Source organism: Ctenopharyngodon idella, chromosome 14 (genome assembly GCF_019924925.1).
Source record: "Ctenopharyngodon idella isolate HZGC_01 chromosome 14, HZGC01, whole genome shotgun sequence".
Taxonomy (NCBI): Eukaryota; Metazoa; Chordata; class Actinopteri; order Cypriniformes; family Xenocyprididae; genus Ctenopharyngodon; species Ctenopharyngodon idella.
The window spans coordinates 21358825-21380596 of NC_067233.1; the positions used below are offsets into that span (position 1 = coordinate 21358825).

A 21772-nucleotide genomic window follows, 5' to 3' on the forward strand; every position below is an offset into this window, starting at 1 on the left:
AAAGTTCGACATAAGCATGTATTATTTAAATATCAATGTAGTGGCGTCTATGTTTTTTATCAGTTTTATTTTGATAAACATGACACAATATAACATTGCGACTACATGAAAGAGCTTTAACTGTTATAAAAATACAGATTTGTGAGCATTAGTTGAACTGAAGGCGTGACAATAAACACGAAACACACGTGATCGTTGTCATGCGGTGAATCCGGCCAGTCGTGGAACAGCTGTGTCGTCATCAGAGCTCGTGCAGCTCCTCTTGAGAAACTGCGCTGGCTGACTCAGACGGCTGATCTCGAATCGGTACTTTGAAGCCATACGTCACAGTCACATGGCGTCGGCGCTGTCTCAAGTCGGACAAAATTTCTTACCGGCATGCACTGCTTCAAGTCAGCCGCCGATCGGTCTGTGCGGCGCTGCATGAAATTGAACAAGCCTATTGACACATAAACAGGGGAAGCACATGGCAAGATCACATGAGGGCAAGGGAATCACATGACAAACAGGAAACATAACTGTGACAATACAAAATAAAAGACATGAAAACCTAAATGATACCAAATGTGACGTATCCTCCCCATATGAAGGTGGCTGACCTGGACTGTGGAGCAAAGAATGAAGGGTTATGAGGCCTCGGTGTCAGCGGGGATGAAGACTGCCAGGGTGGAGCTGGAGGAGGTGAAGACCACCTCAGCAGATCAGAACACCATTGGCGGCCATGGCGGGGAAAATGACCAAAAAACAGCCCTCCTGACCATGACATGGGGTGTGGACAGTTCGTGATCGGCTTCTGTTGCCATGACATGACAGGAAGAAAGTTCTTGGACAGCCTCCTCCTCGGGAGGTGCTGTAGCAGACGCCGCCACCTTGGGGAAAGTGTGTGCAGCTGAAACACACAAGATGACATGAGGGGGCTCTGGCGTGGCGACCGTGACTTAACAGGGCTTTGGCTGCCTTGGCATGTTCATTACAGTATATGGATGGTCTGCAGTAACGGCACTGATCTCTCAAATAAAATTCATGAGCAGGAAAGAAGTGCAGCTACTCAAAGACACATATGTAAGAAATAGAACATCCTTGGAGGTCCCATAATGGGAGAGACTTTAAGAACATTACTGGAGTGCTAAAAAAAACTGGAGGCAGGACGTCATCACCAGCAACAACTCTACGGTCAAAAAAGTACATACATTTTTAGTAAAACTGTCTTAAATATCATGTCATCCACAATCTCTTGTCTGAGGCTCTCAAAAAGTACATTTGATCTGGCCATGATATTTCATGTTGATTGGTCTAAAAAATGCCTCTAAAGAGATTTGGTTTTGGTTCGAGATATATGTATAAACTTGATTTCTTATTTTTTTTCCACATGAAAAACAACACTTTGAACATTTCCACTGTCAAAAGTAAAGAGACTCTGAAACAGAAGAAACAGAGATGTGGAGGACTGGATGCTTTCAGATGCTGAAGTGACTCTCATCATTAAGCAAAAAAAGTATTAACCAAGTAATTAAAACTGCCATGTTTATTTGCACTTAATCATGAATCCTTTATCACTCAAATTCAGTGTTCTTTCGGTTTCTTTCAAGACTCTGAAAGCCACCTATGCAAGCATGTGAAAGATGAATTATCTACAGCTACATGATGAGATCCGGACAGATCCGCTCTGATACGCTGATCATCAGACGATTCCTCAAACCCTCAGAAGAGCAAAACACAACTGACTTCAAACTGCTCCACACATGACATGTGATTTTATGTTTCATTCACAGGTGAGAATATAGAGGCTAAAGATCTGTAGTGCAGTTTTAAATCTGTCAAATAAACTTTATAGAAATGAACAAAAAAGTCTGCAATGTAATGTTTGACTAATAGGTGTCAAAGATAAGACACTTTCCTGGTTTCTATAGCGATATCTGCAGGAGGAAACAAGAGTTACAGCTGGACTTATTTACTATCATTTACAATCATCCCCATACACTGATTGGCTTCATCACTGTCTCCTCTCCACCAATCAGCTGGTGTGTGGTGGGCGTTCTGGCGCATATGGCTGCTGTCGCATCATCCAGGTGGATGCTGCACATTGGTGGTGTTTGAGGAGATTCCCCCTTCCATATGTGAAGCGTTTTGAGTACCCAGAAAAAGCGCTATATAAATGTAACAAATTATTATTATTATTATTATTATTATTACTAAAGTTAATTTTATATTTTGATATCCATTTAGATTTCTTTTATATTGCAAACTTGTTTAAATTTCATTTATGTACACTTTCTGAAAAAAAAAGAAAATTCACTAGGTCTATATTACTTAAACTTTAAAAATCCAACAAGCTTTCGTGTTTTGACAGCAAAAACAGCTGAATTTCAAATAATTTTATTTTTGTTCAACTCAATACCAAGTTAATCTTAACAATTTCAACACAAATTCAATTTACAATTCTTAAAGAACAATGTGTTTTGCAATATTCTATAATGACAAAGATCTTGTGAAGGTACATGCAGGAATGTGTCAAAACACTCAAAAGTAATCTATGGGAACAGTTTTGAACAGTTAAACATCTAAACAGGCACTGTAAATGAAATCAACCAAAGCCAACAGACTGAAGTAAAAGACCGAATGACTCCAGATGTGTAAAATTAATGTCGGTTGGATGTGAAAGTCTTGGACGTTCTGAAGTGATTTCTCATAGATGTGATGAGATCTGCTGCTGGTCTCATCAATCTTCTGCTGTGTGTTCATGTCCTTCTCTAAATCTTCTCATTCTCACTTGTTGATCTTCCTGTTTCTTTCCTAAAAGCATCAGATTCTCATCATCATCTTCACACTCTTAATATTTGCATGTCAGATCCATAATGATGATGAAAAATGTCTCTGACCTGACGTGTGTCTCATGTAGATGTGAAAACCTCCTAACAGACCCAACAGAAACATCAGCTGAAAACACCAGAGCAGCACAAACACCACAGACACTGAAAACAACACACCAATCAATCAATCAGTCAATCAATCAATCAATCAATCATTGTTGGGTTGTTGATATCATCTCACCAGGACAGTGTTTTACACTAATGGTCTTCTGTCGGTGACTGACGTGGTTCTTCACGCTGCAGCTGATGTTTCCATCAGTTCCCTCATCCAGAACAATGATGTTTCCATCCATCAGTGGATCTCCATTCAGAGTCCAGCTGAAGAGGAGCGGATCCCCATCAGAGGAGCAGGACGCCCTCATCACCCCACTGGAGGAGCAGATGATTGATACTTCCACTGAGCCAATAGGAGCTGGAGGGAGGGACACGTGACAGTCACATGACAAACACAGCAGAATGCCATACTTCCACACTATTCCTGGAGTATGTAGTGTGTTACTGTGTGTTACATGAATAAAAACCTTCACAGAGATTCATCTGATTGATTTGCATGAGAGTGAGATCTTTGGAGAACATGAGGTTGTAATGAGTCTGATGAGAGAGTTACTGTACCTTCAACAATCACTTGAAGATCTGTAGATGTTTCTGTGCCTTTTGAGTCTTCGAGATATAACCTGTAAGTCCCTGAATCTGCTCTGATCACACGGTTTATTATCAGAGTCCCATTAATGACTGACACTTCAGGTCTGTTATTAAAAAGATCACATTCGCTCTCCTTTATCTTGCCATTCTTTACTCTACAAACTGGATCATCTTGTGTGTTGTTTATTATCTTTTTTATCTTCAGGTTATATCTACTAGCGTCCACCATCTGCAGATTGAGTTTGTGTCCCAGAGCTGCGTAACAGGGATCTGACTGATTAAACCTGCAGTTAAACTCCAAACCTGAAGAACAAAACACACACACACAGAGAGAGAGAGAGAGAGAGAGAGAGAGAGAGAAAGAGTAAAAATGTGTATATGATCTCTCATCATAAATCACAATCGGACACAAATTTCACAAACAGTGTGACTCTTTCAATGAATGCCTGAGGCTCAACGGCAGGTAAAAACAAGCCAAACAATCATGATTTTTAAACCTTTCTCATCATTAATCAAAGCTAGCGTGTTGTTTCAATTAAATATTTGATTACATAATTCATTGATGCTCATTTGTCATGTTTAATAAACCAACCAATTGTGATGTGGAACAACAAGCTGAAATTTCATTGGACAATACGAAATGGAGTGGTAATTTCCCGGTCTTATTCATAAATTGATGAAAACTGCATAGCCACTGTCTACTTTAATTTTTTAACAAGCGTGAAATGGCTAATAAATAAGACTACGAGTATAGTTCTTTACCGTCTGAATGGACAGAGGAAATTTGCATTTGTGGTGTAATCTTGATCTGCGGTTTGTTTCATTTTACAATTGCGTCACTTAAAAATCGGATATGAAATGACTACAAAGCACTACACAAAACCACACAGCACCAGAAGCTGCATTAATGGTAAGTAATTTCCAATTTACTCGTATTTAGTACTGCATAATGATTTACCATTTCATGGAAACAGCCATAGTTGTTTAAATGAAGCCCAAGTGCCACCTACAGGCCTGTGATGTGAAATGTATCCAGTCCAGATCCAGTCCCGGTCAAAAGTTATTATTTACACGTTATTATCAGCATATTAAAATGATTTCTGAAGGATCATGTGACACTGAAGACTGGACTAATGATGCTGAAAATTCAGCTTTGCATCACAGAAATAATTATATTTTAAAGTATATTAAAATAGAAAACCATTATTTTAAATTGTAATATTATTTCACAATATTACTGGGGTTTTTTTTTTTTTCGGTATTTTTGATCAAATAAATGGAGGCTTGATGAGCAGAAGAGACTTCTTTCAAAAACATTAATAGTAATGTGTCCAAACCGGTAGTGTATATTGCTATATTGGAAGTGATATATATATTTCATTATATATATATATATATATATTTTTTTTTACATTTGAGCCCCTGCATGTCCTGCACGAGTCTAATGGTCTTCTGTCGGTGACTGACGTGGTTCTTCACGTTGCAGCTGATGTTTCCATCAATTCCCTCATCCAGATCAATGATGTTTCCATCCATCAGTGGATCTCCATTCAGAGTCCAGCTGAAGAGGAGCAGATCCCCATCAGAGGAGCAGAACGCCCTCATCACCCCATTGGAGGAGCAGTTGATTGATACTTCCACTGAGCCAATAGGAGCTGGAGGGAGGGACACGTGACAGTCACATGACAAACACAGCAGAATGCCATACTTCCACACTATTCCTGGAGTATGTAGTGTGTTACTGTGTGTTACATGAATAAAAACCTTCACAGAGATTCATCTGATAGATTTGCATGAGAGTGAGATCTTTGGAGAACATGAGATTGTAATGAGTCTGATGAGAGAGTTACTGTACCTTCAACATTCACTTGAAGATCTGTAGATGTTTCTGTGCCGTCTGAGAGATCGAGTCGTAAAGTGTAAATCCCTGAATCTGCTCTGATCACACGGTTTATTATCAGAATCCCATTAATGACTGACACTTCAGGTCTGTTATTAAAAAGATCACATTCGCTCTCCTTTATCTTGCCATTCTTTACTCTACAAACTGGATCATCTTGTGTGCTGCTTATTATCTTTTTTATCTTCAGGTTATATCTACTAGCGTCCACCATCAGCAGATTGAGTTTGTGTCCCAGAGCTGCGTAACAGGGATCTGACTGATTAAACCAGCAGTTAAACTCCAGACCTGAAGAACAAAACACACACACACACACACACACACACACACACACACACACACACACACACACACACACTATTTCTATCCAACACTCTATCATCAGGAATATTACACAAACATTCATAGAATTTTATAGAATCCTTGAGAACAATTTTGATCTGTTTTCCAAGAAGTTTTAAGTGATTTTTCAAAAATGTTGTTGAAAAGTTACTTGGATCGAGCACCACAACATATATGTAGCCAATCAGCATTAGGGGCCGTATAATGGGGGAAGAGAGAGATTTGAAGAAAGACTTTCGAAAGAATTTGAGAGACAATACAAAAGAGAAAATCTCAGAAGAACATCACTGGAAAAAGAAGGGCTATCAGGCAGGAGCTTTAGGACCCACGTTGATATCAGATCAGAGCTGGAGAGACCTAAGGAAGGCCTTAAAATGGACGCCGAGGTTGCGTTGTTTCTGCTCCATACGTGAGTAACATTGGTTTTGTGGTTTCATAGAACCAAGAAATGCTGATGTTGTAATGTTAGCCATAGTTACAGGACAGATTTGAGTGTCACTGGTGGTCTGGAGCTGATGTGCTGCTGGCAACTAGCAACCAACTCTTGCTTGTATTTACTGTTGTTGACTGTATGTTCATTTCTTGTGCTTCCTTGTCGTTTGTTTATCATCTTCACTTTATTTTTCATGAAGCATTATTTTACTTCACTTCTGCTATGATAAATAGACATCCACTCGTTGCATTGTGTCTGTAACGGAGGCCAGCTAGTGAGAGCTGTGCAGGTAAATCTCACTCCCCTGAACTCAAGAGGAGCTCTGGTGTGTAAGACTGATGCTGGACTGTCTAGACCAAGAGAGGGCTACTCTTTGAGAAAACAAAGGAAATTAACATTTGAACCCTCTCTTGCAAAATTAGCATCCCCATCTGAGACGCAATCACACCTCATCATTGCCTTAATCTACATTTCCTTTCCTTCATCCCCTCTTCCCCCATCTCTTCTGTCTACATGCAGAGATGACCTGAAATTCACCCAAAATCTATAGGGTACAACGGGGCTAAAGGCGCCTTTGATATTATTTTCCTATAAACCACTAGATGGCACAAAACTTGCCGCAGCACTTTCCTAAACATCAGTTCCCATTCAGTCGGTCACGTTCGACGTACGTCGGACAGACCGACGAATAGGAATCTCGCTAGAGAGGCCAATCTACTTCGAGTGTAACTACAACGAGCCAATGCACATTGGCATGCAATCATATGCATCAGCTGCTCGCCTCGCAGCGCGGGTATATAACGAGCAGCAGGTGCGTTGCATCTTCAGCTTTTCGCTTCGGAGCCGAACGGTGTTTGTTCCTGTTCTCTGCAAGCAAGTGTCTGCTAGAAGACGAGTCAAGCTTTTTGGTTGAACTTCTCTTTTTTTTCGAGTGCGGGCGAACAGCACAGCAGCGGGGTCGAAGTCCTCTCTTTATTTTCTGTTTTTTGTTTCGTTTGCCATTATAGAGCAAATAGCTGTTTTGACAGCGTCAGAAGGCTGTTCTCACGGCCGGTACGTTGCGCTTCGAGCGCTGAAAGCCGTTTTTACGGCTGGTAAGAGTGAGCGCCTTCAAAGAGAGAAAGAGCACACGACAGGCTGCACACAATCCCTGTCTGTGTTGCGGCGGCCGTTCACCTGCGTGCTTCAGCACTCTAAAAGAGTAAAGTCCCTAAAAGAGCTTACACAAATAGAGCTTGCGTCTTTTTAAAGATGACATTCTATTTGTGTGTTTCTGGATGCGGTCGTTTCCTGTCCTCACTGACGGCCACGATCACTGTTTCACATGTCTGGGCGCGTGCTGAAACGATGTTCGTGGGTGGTTCATGTTTTCGTATGAGAACACGATCACGTCGACACGCCGGTCGTGACTCTTCTTTCTCCGGGAAGCTTGAGTCCCCTCTGTTGTTGGCCAGCTGCCGCTTGTGTGTAAAAGCACAGCCGCGGGTCTGCAAACCTCTCGCTCCTCTGCGTGTCGTGTGCCGTCGAGCTGTCGGGCTGCAGCGCGGGTTGTCACGGCAACCCAGCGCTCGCTCGGCGCTCTAGATGCGCGGTCTCCTTGCCTAATCTCCATTGTAGCGCCCTCTCTGGTGCACCAGAAGAGGTCTACTTTGGTGAAATGGCTTGGGTGTCTTGAGGTTGAGGGGTTCCTTCGGGGAACCAACCCCCTAGGGCCCCTCCGTCTAGCGCATTACATGCTGTGCAGCTTCTGGATTGGATTGCTGGTCCTTTTCATAGGGGAACCTAGCATTCCATTTAGGGCTCCAGCTGAGGGTCAGATATCGATTGCAGCATCGGAGAGAGGGCTGTTATGCTCTGGAAATGAGGGTGACGCTGCCCACTGTAATGGTGTGTGCTTATGCTGACTCAGATTCAGAGTTTACAGCCATGCTTTCCCGGGTGTTCCGGATGTGCATGAAAAACTTGGCAGTATGGAGCTATATTGGTGCCATAAATATGGAATGCCAAAAGTGCCAAAATCTGCATAAGTTTTTACTCTCTCACTACCCTTATGGGTGGGGTGGCTGTTCACAGACCACACCCATCCTGCATGTGAGGCCAAGGCACTCTTTATGCATGAGGGTAGTTCTGAGCCGGGGTTGAGCTGCGCTTGTTGACTAACCGTGATCAAAGTCACGGCGCAGGCCTTCGGCCAGACGACGTCCACCTCAGTGGTCCAGAAGCGCCCCCCTGGCTTACCTTGCTGAGGTGCAAGAGGTCGTCAAGCTAAACGCTTTCTCGACACTCCCATCTCACAAGGTGGCCTTTTCGGTGACACTGTCGGGGACTGAGCCCAGCAGTTCTCCTCAGTTAGTGGCAGACCGGGGAGCCTCCCCCGACAAACCATTGAGTTCCTCGTGGGCCCTCAGTCTGCTCGTCGCCAAGGGTGTCGTCCCCTGCAGAATAAAAAAAAAACTCCGGCCCAGTCTGCTCTACTGTGTCCGCTGCAGGAAGATGACACCTCCCGTCTCTGCTACTGTTTAAGTGGTTAGTGAAAAATCACCCCTAAGACGGGTGACCCAGAGATGGGTGGGGCTGCTAGCTGCTGCTCGAGTTGCTAGCGGTACGCCTTGCCCTGAGCCGCCTCAAAGGGCCGCTACGGGGCAAGCATGTACTGGTCCGTACGGACAACACTGCGACCGTTGCGTACATCAACCGTCAAGGTGGTCTACGCTCCCGTCGCATGTCGCAACTCGCCCGCCATCTCCTCCTCTGGAGTCAGAAGCATCTGAGGTCGCTTCGTGCCGTTCATATTCCCAGTGTGCTCAACCGTGTGGCCGACGAGCTATCACGAGCTGCGCGGCCAGGAGAGTGGCGACTCCACCCCCAGGTGGTCCAGCTGATTTGGAGAGAGTTCGGAGAGGCTCAGGTAGACCTGTTTGCCTCACCAGAAACCTCCCATTGCCGGTTGTTTTACTCCCTGTCCGGGGAACACTCGGAACAGACGCACTGGCGCTCAGCTGGCCCCGGGGCCTTCGCAAATATGCGTTTCCCCCAGTGAGCCTACTTGCACAGACCCTGTGCAAAGTCAGGGAGGACGAGGAGCAGGTCCTGCTAGTTGCGCCCTATTGGCCCAACCGGACCTGGTTTCCAGAACTCTCACTCCTCGCGATAGCCCCTCCCTGGCCCTTTCCTCTGAGGAAGGACCTTCTTTCTCAGAGACGGGGCACTCTCTGGCACCCGCGTCCAGACCTCTGAAAACTCCATGTCTGGTCCCTGGACGGGATGCAGAGGTTCTAGGTGACTTACCCCCCGAGGTACTTAACACCATCACTTCGGCACGTGCACCGTCTACGAGACAGGCTTACGCCTTGAAGTGGAACCTGTTCGTCGAGTGGTGTTCTTCTCGTCGAGAGGACCCCCGAAGATGCTCGATCGGAATCGTGCTTTCCTTTTTGCAGCAAGGGTTGGAGCGTAGGCTGTCCCCCTCCACCCTCAAAGTACCATACTGCTGCTATCTCCGCTTATCACGACCACATAGATGGCAAGTCTGTTGGTCAGCACGACCTGGTCGTCAGGTTCCTTAGGGGGGCGAGACGGTTGAATCCTCCTCGTCCTCCCTCCATACCCTCTTGGGACCTTGCTCTGGTGCTGAGAGCACTTCAGATTGCTCCCTTTGAGCCCTTGCAATCAGCAGACTTAAAGACTCTGTCTATGAAGACTTTGCTGCTGGTTGCTTTGGCCTCCATCAAGAGGGTAGGGGACCTGCAGTCTTTTTCGGTCGACGAATCGTGCCGGGTGACGGCCACGTGGTACTGAGACCCCGGCCTGGCTATGTGCCCAAGGTTCCTACCACTCCCTTCAGGGACCAGGTAGTGAGCCTGCAAGCGCTGCCCCCGGAGGAGGCAGACCCAGCCCTGGCTTTGCTCTGTCCAGTTCGCGCTTTGCGACTGTACATAGACAGAACTCAAAGCTTCAGGATCTCAGACCAGCTCTTGTCTGTTACGGAGGACAGCAGAAGGGAAAGGCTGTCTCCAAGCAGAGGATGGCCCACTGGATAGTGGATGCCATCGCCCTGGCTTACCAAGCTCAGGGCGTGCCCTGCCCGCTCAGGTCGCATGTGCACTCCACGAGAGGCGTCGCATCTTCCTGGGCGCTGGCTCGTGGCGCCTCGCTAACAGACATCTGTAGAGCTGCGGACTGGGCGACACCTAACACGTTCGCTAGGTTCTATAGCCTTCGTGTCGAGCCGGTCTCCTCCCGTGTTCTCACCTCAGGTCAGAGGCACGGAGAGGCCCCGGCTTAGTGTCGGCTTGCTGCGCTTACATGCGCTTTTTTCTCCAGAGAGTCCCTACAAGGCAGACCCTGTTGAGTCCTCCGATCTCCCTTCGGCAGCCGACGTGGCGGAGCGTCTGGCGCTAGGCAATATAATACTCCAGTGTATCCTTGAGAACCGGGTTTAGGCTGGGTACCATATGTGTGACCCTACTGGGATCCCATATGTCTAGTTCCACGGTTGCTCCTAAACGAAGCCCGTGTCTTTCCCTCTGGGAGAACCCACCTCTCATCGAGTTGGAGTCACCCCAGTTCTTCCATATGTAGTACAGCCTACGGGTTAGTCCATATGTACTTCTCCACTTAACTCCTTCGGGAAGGATGTGGCTTCCGCAGCGTTCCTTTCTCAGCGGAAGGGTACGCTTTCCCAGCGTTATCCAATAGTCTCACTGAATGGGTTTTGGGGAACAGCAGTGATCGACACTCTCTGTGTTAGCCCTGTCCCACCGTCCGTAGGCAAGGGGGTTCAGGTGGCTTACAACAGAGCGCTGGAAGAGGGCAGCCCCTGTGGCGCTTTGGTAGGGATTCCTATTCGTCGGTCTGTCCGACGTACGTCGAACGTGACCGACTGAATGGGAACGTCTCGGTTACAAAGGTAACCCTCGTTCCCTGAAGGAGGGAACGGAGACGTACGTCCCGTCGCCACAGTCGCTGTACCCCGCTGATGCTGCCGCCTATCCGGTTCGGCTCCTCAGCGAAAACCTGAAGATGCAACGCACCTGCTGCTCGTTATATACCCGCGCTGCGAGGCGAGCAGCTGATGCATATGATTGCATGCCAATGTGCATTGGCTCGTTGTAGTTACACTCGAAGTAGATTGGCCTCTCTAGCGAGATTCCTATTCGTCGGTCTGTCCGACGTACGTCTCCGTTCCCTCCTTCAGGGAACGAGGGTTACCTTTGTAACCGAGACGTTTTTCAAAATGCACGTGCAAATTTGTCTGATCCTGGACGCGATCGTGGGCCGCAACGCAAAGTTGATTCTGAGTAGTTTGATCTAATATTTGATGTTTTTTTTTTTTTAAATGTTGTTGATTTAAGTAGCAAATAAGAATCCATTAAATTAATGTTTGTATTTTCAGACAAAGGTCTTCTTAATGATTTTCAGTTTTTTTCAAGATAACTCAAGCAACAGTTTTTCAATAACGGGTCGGGTGAATATGTAAAAGTATGGTATTTGGGGTAAAAAGCGCCGCTGATGTTGGGGCAAAAGGCACAATAATTAACATGATAATGAATAGCTGGCTAACTTTTCCATTTGATTTGTTGACATGACATGGTTAGATTCGCATAGCAAATATCATATATCAAATTGGGTATCCATCTTAGAGATAATACCCATATTTATAATGAAACAATCATATTTTAAAATATGTTAATCATATCATAAAAAAATATAATTTATTGTTACTACTGTACATCTATCTTAAATAGGCTATTATGGGATCTCCTTCAATGCTTTCAGAATCTTTACTTTTTAAAATAATTTTGTTTCTGTATTTCTGTATTTTTAAAATCTATTTTTATATTTTATATATAAAAATATATATCACATAGGCTTATTTTAATGACAGTATATTTACTGAACAAAAATGAATTCTTTTATTTATCAAAATAAACAGAAAATAGTACAAACATTGCTAAAATGATTCTTTTGAACAAGTATTAACCGAGTCATTATTAAAAACATATTATTTTAGCTAAAGTATTTGTATGAATACAGTGTGCCTTTTACCCCATGCTGGGGGGCCTTTTTCTACTTGCCTTGAAACAACTTAATCAGTGCACTTTCTCGCTAAATTGCTCCCAAACGTAAGATTGTTGTCTATCATAATAGTATAAGTACCTCTTAGTTCTAAAATACTTAGAGTATAAATAATTTGTTATTTTCCTTGTTGTTCCCCCTTTATTCCCAAGACTTTACATATTGTTCCCCTATACTTACACGTACTTACTTTATAGGTACACTATAATTATCGACAGTTACGCTGTAAATTCGTTGTAATTACGCAGTACTTTCCGGGCTGTAATCTAAAGCGTTACTGATAAAGGCTTATTGAGGAAAGTTCCTGTCAAAAAAAAAATTAATTGTATTAAAAGGACAGCTATAAAAAAGCCAGTGTTGAGCAGCAAACAGGTATTTGAAGCTGCTGGAGTCTCTGGAGTCTTGAGAAGCTCTCCATGCAGGCTGGCAGTTGTGTGTAAAGATGCATTTCAGCCACTCCTAACCAAACCTCACAAAGAGAAACATTTACAGTGGGTTTAGAAATACATAAAGACTAATTTTTAAATAGTTTTATTCACTGACTAATGCTGTACTACAATGGATGGTCTAAATGGATGGATTTCCGGATGGTTGGTGAATGGCCACCACGTTCCAACAAGACTGCGACGTCAGCAAGGAGCTGGCGGGTGATGATTTGGGCTGGAATATTGGGAAGTGAGATGGAAGATCTCTTTAGGGTCTCTGAGGGTGTCAAGATGACTTCATCAAGATATGTGGAGTTCATAACTGATCATTTTCAGCTATGGTATAAAAAGGAGGATACTGCCTTCTGAAATACAATGCACTATCCCATGCTGCAAAAAACACCACAGAAAAATAAAACTGTTTGAAAATGTATTTCTACACCCGCTGTAAATGTTTCTCTTTGTGAGGTTTGGTTTGGAGTGGCTGAAATGCATCTTTACGCACAACTGCCAGCCTGCATGGAGAGCTTCTCAAGACTCCAGAGACTCCAGCAGCTTCAAATACCTGTTTGCTGCTCAACACTGGCTTTTTTATAGCTGTCCTTTTAATACAATTAACTTCTTTGACAGGAATTTTCCTTAATAAGCCTTTATCTGACCGAGTTCTGCTGTGCTCTAAATCACTCACTAATCACTAGTTTTCACACAATATTAGTTGTTTTCATGCCTTTTGCACAACATTGCACCATTTCATGCTTTTCATCTTCAGAAAGATCTTTCTTCCTCTCCATATTGCATGAGAACTGTGACTTGCTTAATAATGTGGAACAACCTCTAAGTAGGGTTTCCATAGATCTGGCAGATTATTTTGTCTGAGATTGATACCAGTTATCTAAAAAGACATGGATAAATAAACAAACACTTTCTTAGAAAAACTAAAATCTGAATGTTTATTGTACTGAAATCCTACTGATATGTCACTTGCATAATAATTTGGAATACAGTGTATATATATATATATATATATATATATATATATATATATATAAATATATATATAGGAGAAGAAACTGTATGAGAAATACTCAGTACCACACTCTGCATACCACACTAGCGACTGACACAAGAGAATTCAGTGTTTAGTGTCCTTGTTAGCGCGCCGGCATGTAGGGTTCAAGACCAGATCGGAGTGAGGCGATTAAGAGTGGGAAGTGAAGTGTTCTTCAGTTTTGGAGGTGGAGCAATGAAGAGAGGGGTGGGTTTGTTTGGGTTGATTTCGATTATCAACAGTGTTCAACAATTCTGGGAGTTTGCATACTGCACCTTTAAGTGTGTATATTTTTAAAAAAAGTAATATTGTAACTTTGAGGAGTACACTAAGATATGTAGATGAGTGCAAATATAGAGATATGAAATCACTGAGAAAAGAGAGAAGAACAGAGTGGATAGACAGACAGAGAGAATGAGTGGTGAGAGAGAGGAAGCAGCTGAAAACCATGTGAAAACCACTGAACCATGTGACACATAGAATAGATCTGCAGATAATCTTTTAAAAATAAAATGCTAACTTAGTTTGCAAACTCCTTAAAGTAATATGTTGTAATCTATCAGTGGATGCAGAGCTGTAATAGATTAAAATCGGGGAGATTTATAATAAGAGTTGAAGTGATGAATTTGGATTCCTTAGTATTTCCATAGTGAACTTTAAGCCATAAAAGTCCAATTTTGATTTCATGGGTCTTTAATAAACATGCTGAACTAAATTCTTCTATCTCACCGGTTATTATTTCACAAACTGTACACTGTTAAGAAAACACTATTAAAACACTAAACAAAACATGTAAACACTTAAAACAGAAAACGTTTAACATTTAAAACTCAATTACTACATCGCTGCAGATTGTTTTTGGAAACACTCTTAATGAAATATTACAGTGTTTTTATGTCAGAGCTTCATCATTAGATGAGTTTGAGCTGAAAGTCGACTCACATGCAGCAGTTTTCAGCAGCATCAGTCCAAAGATGAGCTTCATTTCTCTAAAGTCCAGAAGAGCCCAATAATCCAGCAGAAAAGAGAAGATGCTGCTTCAGTCACACAATCACTTCTTACTCTGACAGAAAAGCTGCTGACGCTTATCTGTGCTCACGATATATTCACACTTTCTGAGAGAAAAGGAAGTTCACATCATTTACTGGAGAAGTTTGAATGTCTTGCACAAGGACATATGTTTCTTTTCTATCCTGTTGGGGGCTTTCCATCAACTAAGCGTCTGCATTTTTACATTTTCATGAAGACATTATTATGTTAATAAGCTGATTTCGTCACGCATTTGTTGCTTTTAATAACTTCATGGCTTAAAATGAGCATCACTGAGCATCGACTGCAAGTAAAATGGTGTGATGATGCGTAGATGAACAAACCATCTACTAAAGAAAATATCTGTCACAATTTGCACGTCTTCTAACAAGTTTGAATCAACGAGGCCTGGAACTGAATCACTGACAATGGAAAATCAGACATTTATCTAGAATATCTAGTGTTTTTCTCCATAGAGACACAAATGTGGAGTATTCCTGATATTAAACCACTGAAACAAAAAATAAGTAACAAAAACACGTGTCTTTAAGTTTCTGATGGGTTTGAAAAACCACAGAGATATAAATTCCAGATGAAGTGGAATAAACTTTCAGAGGTGAGAATGTGCTGATTTGTGTTTTTATGTATTACCCAATATGCAATATCCATATGCAGAAATGCTGTGAAAATCATCTATTAGGTCTATTGCAGATATAAATATCATAACTAGGTTGCAGATGCACAGTCAACTTGCTCTTGAGTCAAGGCTCAAAATTGTGACCATTTTAGTCGCATATGCTCCCTAAAATTAATGTGTGCGACTTCAAAATACAGTGGGTACGGAAAGTTTTCAGACCCCCTTAAATTTTTCACTCTTTGTTATATTGCAGCCATTTGCTAAAATCATTTAAGTTCATTTTTTTTCCTCATTAATGTACACACAGCACCCCATATTGACAGAAAAACACAGAATTGTTGACATTTTTGCAGATTTATTAACAAAGAAAAACTGAAATATCACATGGTCCTAAGTATTCAGACCCTTTGCTCAGTATTTAGTAGAAGCACCCTTTTGATCTAATACAGCCATGAGTCTTTTTGGGAAAGATGCAACAAGTTTTTCACACCTGGATTTGGGGATCCTCTGCCATTCCTCCTTGCAGATCCTCTCCAGTTCTGTCAGGTTGGATGGTAAACGTTGGTGGACAGCCATTTTTAGGTCTCTCCAGAGATGCTCAATTGGGTTTAAGTCAGGGCTCTGGCTGGGCCATTCAAGAACAGTCACGGAGTTGTTGTGAAGCCACTCCTTCGTTATTTTAGCTGTGTGCTTAGGGTCATTGTCTTGTTGGAAGGTAAACCTTCGGCCCAGTCTGAGGTCCTGAGCACTCTGGAGAAGGTTTTCGTCCAGGATATCCCTGTACTTGGCCGCATTCATCTTTCCCTCGATTGCAACCAGTCGTCCTGTCCCTGCAGCTGAAAAACACCCCCACAGCATGATGCTGCCACCACCATGCTTCACTGTTGGGACTGTATTGGACAGGTGATGAGCAGTGCCTGGTTTTCTCCACACATACCGCTTAGAATTAAGGCCAAAAAGTTCTATCTTGGTCTCATCAGACCAGAGAATCTTATTTCTCACCATCTTGGAGTCCTCCATGTGGGCTTTCACGTGTCTTGCACTGAGGAGAGGCTTCCGTCGGGCCCCTCTGCCATAAAGCCCCGACTGGTGGAGGGCTGCAGTGATGGTTGACTTTCTACAACTTTCTCCCATCTCCCGACTGCATCTCTGGAGCTCAGCCACAGTGATCTTTGGGTTCTTCTTTACCTCTCTCACCAAGGCTCTTCTCCCCCGATAGCTCAGTTTGGCCGGATGGCCAGCTCTAGGAAGGGTTCTGGTCGTCCCAAACGTCTTCCATTTAAGGATTATGGAGGCCACTGTGCTCTTAGGAACCTTAAGTGCAGCAGAAATTTTTTTGTAACCTTGGCCAGATCTGTGCCTTGCCACAATTCTGTCTCTCAGCTCTTCAGGCAGTTCCTTTGACCTCATGATTCTCATTTGCTCTGACATGCACTGTGAGCTGTAAGGTCTTATATAGACAGGTGTGTGGCTTTCCTAATCAAGTCCAATCAGTATAATCAAACACAGCTGGACTCAAATGAAGGTGTAGAACCATCTCAAGGATGATCAGAAGAAATGGACAGCACCTGAGTTAAATATATGAGTGTCACAGCAAAGGGTCTGAATACTTAGGACTATGTGATATTTCAGTTTTTCTTTGTTAATAAATGTGCAAAAATGTCAACAATTCTGTGTTTTTCGTGTCAATATGGGGTGCTGTGTGTACATTAATGAGGAAAAAAATGAACTTAAATGATTTTAGCAAATGGCTGCAATATAACAAAGAGTGAAAAATTTAAGGGGGTCTGAATACTTTCCGTACCCACTGTATATTTGGGAGCATGTGTGCGAGTGAAAATAATTGTTGAGCTGCGACCTGTTTTCATTTCTCTACAAAACGTTTGCTTAATTACAGCGCAGTATGTGCCTGCTGTGAACTGATACAGTATCTGGTCCACCGCTCTATCACATAACCAATTAAACTTCATCGAAACAAATGAGCGCAGCACAAGCAAGAATCTCACATACTGAGGTAAAAATTCAAAAAGTTGAGTTTTTATAACATATGATACAGATAATCAACATCACACAACCAGAGTGCTTTCCTGAATATCGTCGATTTCATACAACAGTTCAATAAACAAGTAGTTAAAATTAAATCACTTACATTTTAGACTTAACATTGACTAAATTATATTTTTGTTCTGTTTCAGTAGAGAAAATAGTTCCAAACAAAGATCACAGCAGAACCATAGCGCATCTCACAGCAACACTCAGCCTGTTTTCATTACTGAATGATTCAGCGTTTTGGACGAATCGGTTGAGTCAAAGATTCAATGGCCCATTCATAAACAACAGCCTCATTCTTGAATGAATCAGCCGTTTGAACGAATCATTTGAATTAATGACTCAATGACTCACTCATTAAGACGGTCACTTGCCGCCACCTACTGGCGGTTTAGTTTCATGTTTAAAAGTATAATTTTTCCCCCAACATTTCTAATTTGTAAAATTTAAAAGATTATCAATTTTTCATTGTAAATTAATTTAATTTGATCATAACAGCCCTATGGTGTCTTATTATTCTAATTGAATATTGATCAAATTTAATAATTTGAAATGACAGATGCAGCATACATTTAATAAGATTAGGGGGAAGAAAGCCTTTTATAAAGGTAAAAAAAAAAAAAAAAAAGCCTCATGGTAAATATCATAAATGTGCAGATTTAATATGTCAAAGCTGATTGAACACTGATGAGAATATTGCTTTAGAATAAATTATATTTACAACATAAAAATCCAATTTTTTTACGGACAAGCAACTTTTTTTACTCGGACAATTGAATGACAAGACTTAATGTATTATATATAAATATAAATTAGTTGTGGTGTTCCAAAGTTTTGGAAGTTGGGAGCACCAGTGCTTCCAAGTAAAAAAGTTAATGTCAAGCTCTGTCTCGAGTGTCACAGACTGGATTTAACTGTTCCAATACGGGGGATGACATATGTAAAGCAACATATATATCTATGGTTTCAGGGACAAATCACTGTACCCAAACTGTTACATTTTTTGAATTTGCAACTTTTGCAACATTTGTGTCCTTTCAGCTGACTTGTATATGTTTCTTCTGCACTGTTCGTTACAAGTCAGTTAATCAAATCTACCAACAGACACTGAAACACAACTAGGTGATCTTCTGCTTCAGCTCTTGTTATGATCGTACATCCTTGTTGTTCAGCGGTCAGTAAATCCTCAATGTTTCTCTCACTGAATCACATGAAAAAAATATGTTTATTAATTGTGGTGTTTGTTCTTTACAGTACGGACGGTCTGTAGTAACGGAACTGATCTCTCAAAGAAAATTTATGAGCAGGAAAGTGAGCTTCTCAAAGACACATATGTAAGAATTAGAACATCCTTGGAGGGACCATAGACTTCAGTCAGAGTTGGGAAGCACATTACTGGAGCTCTAGGAAAGATGGAGGCAGGACATCATCACACAGTCTCAACTCTACGGTCAAAAATGTGCATGCATTTTTAGTAAAACTGTCTTAAATAATTCTTCCCCAGACTCACAGTCATCCTCAATCTCTTGTCTGAGGCTCTCAAACATTTGATCTTGCCATGATATTTCATGTTGATTGGTCTAAAAAATGTCCCTAAAGAGTTTTGGTTTGGTTCGAGATATATGTATGAACTTGATTTCTTTCCTTCTTTCTTTCTTTTTTTTTTTTTCCACATGAAAAACAACACTTTGAACATTTCCACTGTCAAAAGTAAAGAGACTCTGAAACAGAAGAAACAGAGATGTGGAGGCAGGACTGGATGCTTTCAGATGCTGAAGTGACTCTCATCATTAAGCACAAAAGTATTAACCAAGTAATTAAAACTGCCATGTTTATTTGCACTTAATCATGAATCCTTTATCACTCAAATTCAGTGTTCTTTCGGTTTCTTTCAAGACTCTGAAAGCCACCTATGCAAGCATGTGAAAGATGAATTATCTACAGCTACATGATGAGATCCGGACAGATCCGCTCTGATACGCTGATCATCAGACGATTCCTCAAACCCTCAGAAGAGCAAAACACTACTGACTTCAAACTGCTCCACACATGACATGTGATTTTATGTTTCATTCACAGGTGAGAATAGAGAGGCTAAAGATCTGTAGTTCAGTTTTAAATCTGTCAAATAATCTTTATAGAAATAAACACACAAGTCCATAATGTAATGTTTGAATTAAGTGTGAAAGAAAAGACACTTTCCTGGTTTCTAGTGACATCTGCAGGAGGAAACGAGTTACAACTGGACTCATTTACTAAAGTTAATTTTATAATTTGATATCTTAGATTTATTGTTTTTATATTGTAAACTTGTTTAAATTTGATTCATGTGCACTTTCTGAAATAAAATTGACTAGGTCTATATTAAATACATTTTAAAAAATCCAACGAGCTTTTGACAGCAAAAACAGTTTCATTTCAAATTATTTTATTTTCATTTCATTTCACTCAATACCAAGTTAATCTTATCAATTTCAACACATATTTAATTTACGATTCTTAAAGAACGATGTGTTTAGCAATATTCTATAATGACAAAGATCTTGTGAAGTGAAATAAGTAAATAAATAACTCCAGATGTGTAAAATTAATGTCGGATGGATGTGAAAGTCTCGGACGTTCTGAAGTGATTTCTCATAGATGTGATGAGATCTGCTGCTGGTCTCATCAATCTTCTGCTGTGTGTTCATGTCCTTCTCTAAATCTTCTCATTCTCACTTGTTGATCTTCCTGTTTCTTTCCTAAAAGCATCAGATTCTCATCATCATCTTCACACTCTTAATATTTGCATGTCAGATCCATAATGATGATGAAAAATGTCTCTGACCTGACTTGTGTCTCATGTAGATGTGAAAACCTCCTAACAGACCCAACAGAAACATCAGCTGAAAACACCAGAGCAGCACAAACACCACAGACACTGAACTCTCTGGAAACAACACAAACAATCAATCAATCTGTTAAATTGCTGTAGCAGGGTTATTATCATTGACTAAAACTATTAAAACTTTTCTGTTAATTGAAATGAACCTGAAATGAAATAAAATAAAATATAAATATTAGTTGGAAAACGTAAGTTTTGTTACAGTACAGAAGGGACCGAGGCAGATATAACAGGTAGAGACGTTTATTAGATACCAGCAAGAGTAAACAGTGGTGCAGGTGAATGAAGTGCGATGAGATGAATGAAGTGGAGAGTGCAGAGAAGTGATACTGTCCTTGTTGATTGTAGACACGGGTGGTTTCGGAAGACGCTGGAGAAACTTGACACTGGAGACCAGGAACACTCACACACAGAGGGGAATCACACGAGGAGAACAGGAGACGCTGGAGACAGGTAAGTAGTTCGGTTGGAGTCCTTGAGGTAAGCATACAGATGAAACGTAATGCAAACGAGACCGGACGAAGACTGTGTGTGTGTGTGGGTTTTATGCGGGTGGTGATTGCAGTGATGATGAGGTGCAGGTGCGGGTGATCAGTACTCTGGAGAGTCTGTGCGCTGTGATTGGTGAGCCGTGGGGAGCCGGTGGAGTATGTCGTTTCTGGGAACCCAAGAGCGTTCCTCAGGGCCGTAGCCTTCCCAGTCCACGAGATATTCTAGTAGACCACCACGGCGTCGGGAGTCCAAGATCTCGCGAACCTCATATGCAGCTCCGTCCTCCAGGATGAGTGGAAGGGGGGGTTCGTCAGCTGCAACGCCAGGCCCTCTGGAGAGAGGAACAGAGGGGTGGTGAGGTTTGAGGAGTGAGACGTGGAATGTGGGATGAATTCTGTATTGTGGAGGGAGTTGGAGCTGGTAAGTGACAGGGTTGATCTGCTTGGTGATGGTGAACGGGCCAATGAATCTGGGACTCAATTTTTTGCAGGGCAGACGCAGTCTGATGTCCCGAGTTGACAGCCAGACCTTCTGTCCCGGTTGGTAGGAGGGAGTCTTGGACCGACGAAGGTCGGCTGTCATCCTGCGTCTGCGCAGGGCCCGCTGTAGTTGATGGTGAGCTGAGTCCCAGACCCTCTCGCTCTCTCGGAACCAGTAATCCACCGCTGGAACGTCCGATGGTTCCCCAGTCCAGGGGAACAGAGGGGGTTGGAAACCAAGTACGCACTGAAAAGGGGTGAGTCCAGTAGATGGCTGACGCAGGGAGTTTTGACCATACTCGGCCCAACCCAGGTACTGGCTCCAAGAGTTCTGGTGGCCGTGACAGAAGGTACGGAGGAAGCGGCCGATCTCCTGGATCTTCCTCTCCGTCTGCCCGTTCGATTGGGGATGGTAGCCCGATGAGAGACTGACGGCCACACCTAGGAGCGAGAAGAAGGCCTTC

At 42.4% G+C, this 21772-nt stretch overlaps 1 protein-coding gene across 2 annotated transcripts in view; it reads right to left on the reverse strand.

The window, feature by feature from the left end:
- Nucleotides 1–2339: 2339 nt before the first annotated feature.
- Nucleotides 2340–21772, reverse strand: part of LOC127494869 (uncharacterized) — a 44523-nt gene continuing 25090 nt past the window's right edge. Inside the window, exons 1-7 of one of the 2 annotated variants that reach the window (XM_051861055.1) lie at nt 14681–14856; nt 5368–5700; nt 4925–5167; nt 3483–3815; nt 3052–3282; nt 2880–2972; nt 2340–2793 (exon numbers count right to left, since the gene is read on the reverse strand). In XM_051861055.1, coding sequence (XP_051717015.1) covers nt 2720–2793; nt 2880–2972; nt 3052–3282; nt 3483–3815; nt 4925–5167; nt 5368–5700; nt 14681–14723 — 1350 coding nt within the window. In that variant the 5' untranslated portion in view covers nt 14724–14856 and the 3' untranslated portion in view covers nt 2340–2719. Of the gene's footprint in view, nt 2794–2879; nt 2973–3051; nt 3283–3482; nt 3816–4924; nt 5168–5367; nt 5701–14680; nt 14857–21772 lie in introns of those variants that run through there. The other variant, XM_051861056.1, reaches the window with a different exon arrangement.